Source organism: Thamnophis sirtalis, unplaced genomic scaffold, assembly GCF_051295495.1.
Source record: "Thamnophis sirtalis isolate CommonGarterSnake01/CBP01778 unplaced genomic scaffold, rThaSir2_p1.2 scaffold_1, whole genome shotgun sequence".
Taxonomy (NCBI): Eukaryota; Metazoa; Chordata; class Lepidosauria; order Squamata; family Natricidae; genus Thamnophis; species Thamnophis sirtalis.
This window is the reverse complement of record NW_028261381.1, coordinates 178,177,347-178,183,986: the sequence shown is the minus strand read 5'-3', so window position 1 is coordinate 178,183,986 and position 6,640 is coordinate 178,177,347. Positions and strand designations below refer to the sequence as shown.

General features: G+C 42.4%; 1 protein-coding gene across 1 annotated transcript; it reads left to right on the top strand.

Moving 5' to 3' along the window:
* Positions 1 to 3,031: 3,031 nt before the first annotated feature.
* LOC148049918 (vomeronasal type-2 receptor 26-like) lies at positions 3,032 to 6,327 on the top strand. Its single transcript, XM_087705408.1, has 4 exons — positions 3,032 to 3,243; positions 4,315 to 4,606; positions 4,836 to 5,615; positions 6,313 to 6,327. Exons 1-4 carry the CDS (start codon positions 3,032 to 3,034, stop codon positions 6,325 to 6,327), a joined length of 1,299 nt encoding a protein of 432 aa, XP_087561534.1.
* Positions 6,328 to 6,640: the final 313 nt, after the last annotated feature.

Sequence of the window (6,640 nt, the reverse complement as noted above, 5' to 3'; positions counted from 1 at the left end):
ATAAAGTTTCTTTTAAAAAAACATGAAATGAAGGAGGATCTTGTCCAGTTCATTATTGTTCATTAGATGTCATGTCTAGTCATAATATATCTCTGGGATTAGCAAAGAACATTAAAAGTGTATCCACTATTGTGTCATCTCAGCACCTGGAGCTCCCATTGTCATCTAGGAGACCTTTCTGCACCAAGAATCAGGCATAATTCAATCCAGGCTGCCATGTCACACTCAAAGTTCATTTATGTGTTCCCACCAAAGTCACCCAAGGTATCACATTTATTAGGTTGGCAGTGTATGGCAAAAGGCACCTGTCACATCACTCAGTCCTGCAAACATGTAGTCCTTTCAAGGTGGTAATGGGCATCTTGAATTGCACCTGGAAGGAACCTGGCAGCCAGTGAAGCTCATGCAATAGAGGTGTAACATGGATGAATCTAATAATGCACAGCACTCTACACTTTAAACAATCAATGCATTTGGACAAGTGTAGTTTCCAATTAGTCTTCAAGGGCAGCCCAATGTGGAGAACATGATAGTACTCCCAATGGGAAGTGATTAAGACATTGACTTTAAGCAGAGCTACAAGTCCAGGATATGACATCATTGGCATGCTGATCATACTGCATTCTTTGCAGCTGGAGCTGGAGTGGTACAGGAAAAGGCCCTTCCCTGCTGTGGCTTTTGCCCTTGGATGATGTGACCCCCTGAGGAGAGGTTGGCTCTGGCAGAGTCAGGTCTTTACACTCTGCAGAAGGTCAGAAGACTCCCTCCCTTCAGTCCTTCTGCAGACGTTAAAGACCTGACTCTGCCAGATGAGATGGGGAGGAATGAGTGGAGGAACATCACACTGAAGGAATTTGATGAATTAAAAGGCAATCCCAACTCCTCACCCCCATGGTTGCTCCAACCATGTTCCAACACTGGATGTTTTTAAGAAGAGGTTGGGTAAGCATTTGTCTGAAATAGTATAGAGTTTCCTGCCTAAAAAGGGGGTTGGACTAGAAGACCTCCAAGGTCCCTTCCAATTCTGTTATTCTATTCTATTCTATTCTATTCTATTCTATTCTACTCTACTCTACTCTACTCTACTCTACTCTACTCTACTCAACTCAATCTAATTACCTGAAATTGTAAAGGGCCTCCTGTTTTAGCAAGTGTTGGACTAGAAGATCTCCAAGGTCTCCTTTCCAGTTCTATTCTGATTGATTGATTGATTGATTGATTGATTCACTCAGTGATGATTGGGGAGGAGAGATCCTACTCTTAAGGTTTAAGGTTTATTTAGTTTGTATGCCACCCTATTCCCGAGAGACTCAGGGTGGCTAACAATCTGAAGGGGAAGGGGGGTACAAAATAAAATAAAAAGACAAACAATTTAAAAATACAGCAACAGTCGTAACCTCAGATGGGGCTGGAAGATTCAACAGCCCCAGGCCTGCCGGAACAGCCAGGTCTTAGTTGCTTTGCAGAAAGCCTGAAGGGAGGTGAGGGTCTGGATCTCAATGGGGAGATCGTTCCAGAGGGCCGGAGCAGCCACAGAGAAGGCCCTCCCCTGGGGAGTTGCCAGCCGACATTGGTTGGCAGATGGGATTCAGAGGAGGCCTGGTCTGTGGGATCGAATAGGTCTTTGGGAGGTAATTGGGAGGAGGTGGTCTCTCAAGTACCCAGGTCCGATACCATGTAGGGCCGATACCATATACTCTTGGCCTTTTTCATGTGAGGTGCCACAGGGGTCAGTGCTGTCCCCTCTTCTAATGAGACTGGGTAAGCTCATCTATCGCCATGTGGTGAGGAATCTTCAATATGCTGATGATACCCAAATGTTCATCTTTGCTTCCTTTGAATTAAAGAGTGCTATGTAGGTCCTGTCCTGCTTTTTGGAGGCTATGAGAATCTGTATGGGAAAAGATCAGGCTTCAATTGAATCCCGGAGAAATTGAGTACTTCTGGGTCTTGGGACCATCTAGTTCAAGGACTATGTCATCTTTTGTGCCCTATGGGGTTCTACTGCACCAAACAGACCTTGTGCAAAATCTAGGGGTTCTCCTGGAGTCATGCCTCCTCCTTCAGGATGAAGTAGCAGTTGTGGCTAGGAGAGCCTTTTTACAACGTTGTTTAGGTGCAGTTTGCCCCCATTCCAAATCAGATAATTATCACTCAATGAAAGGTAATCCTTGTTGGTTGAAACTGCAAAGAATGGGAACTGAAGAACGGTGTAGAGCAGAATGGTGGACCCAAGAGAAGCTCTTGATCCTGTCCTCAGGAAATCTTCCATCAGTCAGAATGATTGGTTTTGAAATACATATTTAAAATATAAATGATCTACTAAAGTGACAGGGAGATTGGGCAGAAGTCATAAAGAAAAGAATAAAACGTGTAATTATTAAAAACTAATTAAGTATTCCATAGAAACACATTGGCCAGTTAGGAAAGCTCCACTAGGATAAAAACAAGGGTGAGTAGCTCCAGGAAGTCCCTGGGAGTTTCTTAATCTGGAAAGAGTTTGGTAGTGGTAGCAGAAACATTCAATTCCAAAGAGATCTTGGAGATTTAAAAGAGATTTAAAAAAAGATTGTTCCATGTACTATAAGGGGATTGGATTAGGCAACCCTACAAGTTCTCCTCCAATTGTACAGCTGCATCTCCAATCACAGTTGCCCAATTTACAGACTGAGAGACACAAACAAGTTTCCTACTTGTTAAAATGTCATGGACTCAAGAGTAATGGGGATAATGTGGACATTCCTTTCTCCTGGGATTCATCAGACACTAGCAATTCTTACTTCATCTCAGTAGAGTTCCAGAGATTAACCTCCCACTCCAACAAGAATAAAGGCGTTTGTGTCCAGTCAAAACATGTTTAGTTAGTATGCTCTGAATAACATGGCTGGGTCCCTTTAGAACTGGAGTGAGACAAATGCTTATCTTGAAGACTTAAAACCCTACTTGAGGCCTCTGAAGTCATGAGAACATCACATTCCGTACATCATCTTCCATTGACTTGCTCTAGGAAGAAGGTCTCTTTCTGGGGACCATGAGTTGGATTTTAATGTTGCTATGGACCTTGCCTACAGACATCCAGATGGGCCTGAGGCCAAACTGCTTCTGGAAGAAACCTTTCCAAGAACAAAAGGACTATTACAGACCTGGAGATCTTATTATCGGTGGAAACCTGCCTCTCTCCATTACTTTAGTCCCACAGCTTCCTTTACAGGAGCCTCCTGGTAATTGGGATGCCTATTCTCTGTAAGTGTTTCTTTGATTGTCTTTTTTCTCTGGGCAACGTGGAAAGGGCAGTCTTGAAGATGGGGCAGATTTAAATCCCAACCAGCCTATGTTGATGGCTCCACATTTGTTCCTATTTAGAACAAATTGATTCTCTTTGATCAATCAATCTCTCTCTAATCCTCTTCTGAAGCCTTTTGACGTTTCAGTGGCGAAGAATAGCTTGTCACACAAGGGAGTCAATTTTTCTCCATCTTCCTGAAAGTAAGGTGCACATTGCAAAGCAACCAGTTTTGACTGAACTTGGGAGAACTAATGCTAGGTTTTGGATCAAATTCATCTTCCCATCTCATTATTCTGATGATTTGTAATGCTACCCTTCATGCTTGCATTATAGTTCACGTAGAGATGGTTAGTTTTTTACCCCACCAAGTCTGGCTTCCCGCCAGTCTCTGGTTAATCCTGGACACTTCTAGGTCAGGGGAGGGACCTTCTTTGGGAATCCCAACAGAAAGAGTTCCAGATTCTGAGACACTTTCTAACTGGGGGCCATCCAGATATATCAGCTTAATCATTGCAAAACTCAAGATATTCAATTGAATTTAGTTTAATCTAATTTATTGGATTTATAAAGCCACCTAATTCAAAGAGACCATGAAAACATGATAGGGTGCCAGATTGGGAAAACGTGCTTGAGAAGGTCAGCTTTTAAGATCTCCATGATGAAATATAATAAATGTGTACTTTTATCAAGTTGATCAGCCACATTTCCTTAACTGGACTGAGAAGTTCATTTTTGGAAAAGTCAATACTGATTTGAACTGAGCTCATGCTGCAAATTATAACTTGTGCATGAGCTCACTTGAAGGTGCTGCGGAGAGAAAGAGAGGAGGCTTTGTCATAATACTGTTGACAATATTAACAGAATCAACTGATTGACAGCAACCCCGTTTTCTGAGAGCAGTAAAATCAATGAACTAATTTGTATTGGTCTGTTTTATCATTAACTCCTAGAATCTTGATAATGATTTTTTTAACAAAATCTCCCTCCTACTCTTGTCTAATTTTTGTCCTCCAACACTTGCAACAAAGACCTGTTCCCAAGAACTACCAACACTTTCTGGCCTTGGCATTTGCCATTCAGGAGGTCAACAAAGACCCAGGGCTTCTCCCCAACATCACCCTGGGCTTCCGCATCTACCAAGAGAACCAGTATGCAAGCATGGCCCAAGATGTCAGCCTGTCTCTGCTCTCCAGCCAGGGAAAATTGTCACTTAACTATAAGTGTGACACACAGAGCAACCTTCTCTCTGTCCTTGGAGGACTCAACTCCAGAATCTCATACCAGATGGCAATCATGTTTGGCAATTTCAAGATTTCTCAGGTACTTGGACACATAACATGATGAAAGGGTGAATGCTGTACGCTCTGCCTTGTGTGGTCACTGCCAGCAACTTCCAGAGTCAATTCTGTGACCAGAATAAAACATCCCATGAAGGGTCTAGAATTGGATACCCTGCTAGTCTAGATAGTTTGAGGTTAGTAATAAAAAATAAGATACCATTTTCCTGGTTTAACTTCTTCCTTTTCCTCCATCTCCACCCTCCTTTTAGCTAGGTTATCACTTCTCTGACCCTGTTTTGAGGGATAAGACTCAGTTCCCCACCTTCTACCAAATCGATCCCCAGTATCACCTACAGAATGCAGCCATTGTCTGGCTCCTTCTGTATTTTCAGTGGAACTGGATTGGGATTATAGTTCAGAAGTCGGAGAGCAGTGACAATATCATCAGGATTTTTGACGCCACCCTGTCCCAGAATGACATCTGCATACAATTTGTGAAACAGATCTTTACCCAAATCTCGTTGTTCAATGAATTGCACAATGATCAAGTAGAAGTGCTTTGGACCATTTTGAACAATGATGCTCAAATTGTGATTGTCTCAGGAGATTCAAATACCCTGCAAAACCTTATAGCGGCCCTTTATATTTATGAAGAAGAGAACCAGGCTTCTCCTGGAAAGGTCTGGATTCTGACCACCCAATGGGAATTTTCAGCTATTGGCTATCACTACGAGTGGGTGAAATTAAAATCCGTTCATGGCGCTTTGTCTTTCACGGTTCACACAAAGCCGGTGCCAGGATTCAAAGATTATCTCTGGGCTCTGAATCCACATGAACCCCATGGAGACGTCTTTCTGCCCGAATGGTGGGAAATTGTATTTGACTGTGAGGTTTTGAAGGCAGGTGTGGCCTCACCTGATTGCCGGAGGGTTTGCCCAGGGGAGGAGAAGCTGGACATTCTCCCAGCCTCCGTCTTTGATGCAAAGATGACCGGTTTCAGCTACAGCATCTACAATGCTGCCTATTCTGTGGCACATGCATTACATGCAGTATATACATTGCAATCACAACGGGCATCGAAGAGGGGCAGAAAGAAGCCATTCCTGCTTTCTGTGAAGCCTTGGCAGGTAACCCTTGAAATCTTCCCTTCTCACCAAGGAATCCTCCCTTCTCTTGGTTACCTTCACATTGCACTGTTTTAGAGTTTATAAACTTTCCTTGCAATGTCCACTATCTTGTCTATCTGTACTTTTCCCCTCTTTTATTTAAATTTTCCAAAATTTCAATTGAAGATTCCTCAGGGAAACAATGAAGTAAGCGAGAATGAGAAATAAGAGACATAGTAAGAAAACAAAATAATTTCATTTTAATGTAGGAAAAAATATAGTATCTCATAGGTCCCCATTTCTACCACTCTAGGTTGTCATTTTAGACTGGACTGGACAAGGAGAAGAGAGGAGAGGAGAGAAGAGAAAATAGGGAAGAAGAATAGAATAGAATAGAATTAGAGTTGGGAGGACCTTGGCGGTCTTTTCGTCTAATCCCCTGCTCAGGCAGGAAACGCTATACAATTTCAGACAAAATCCAATCTTTTTTTAAAACTTCCAGTGTTGGAACATTCACAACTTCTCAATGCAAGCTGTTCCACTGATTAATTGTTCTACCTGTCAGGAAATTTCTCTTTGGTTCTAGGTTCCTTCTCTCTTTGATTTGTTTCCAATTGTTCTTTCTTGTTCTGTTTTGCAGTGCTTTGAAGAATAGGTTCACATCCACTTCTTTGCCCCTCAAATATTGGAACATACTATTATGTCTTCCCTCCATGTAGCTCTAATTCTTTTGAGGACTAGATGTTGGGTGTGGTTGGTCAGCAGTTGTGAATCCATATTTTGGTGGTTTTGTCTATGTCACATTTTTCTATCTAACCAAGATTGCAGCAACATGCAACATTGATGGATTGATCGATAGTCTTCCAAGTACCATCCCCCCCCCTTCGCAGTAGCGTGTAGGTTCAATCTTTGAAGCTGAAGATCTAGGGCAGTAGTGTCAAATTTGCTTTTATTGAGACCTGCATCAG

Excerpts from the sequence above, each read along its gene's own strand:
- LOC148049918 (XM_087705408.1), top strand. The coding sequence starts at position 3,032 with ATGAGTTGGATTTTAATGTTGCTATGGACCTTGCCTACAGACATCCAG. Across the intron at positions 3,244-4,314 it reads AATTGGGATGCCTATTCTCT|ACCTGTTCCCAAGAACTACC; the intron begins GTAAGTGTTTCT and ends CTTGCAACAAAG. Across the intron at positions 4,607-4,835 it reads GCAATTTCAAGATTTCTCAG|CTAGGTTATCACTTCTCTGA; the intron begins GTACTTGGACAC and ends CCCTCCTTTTAG.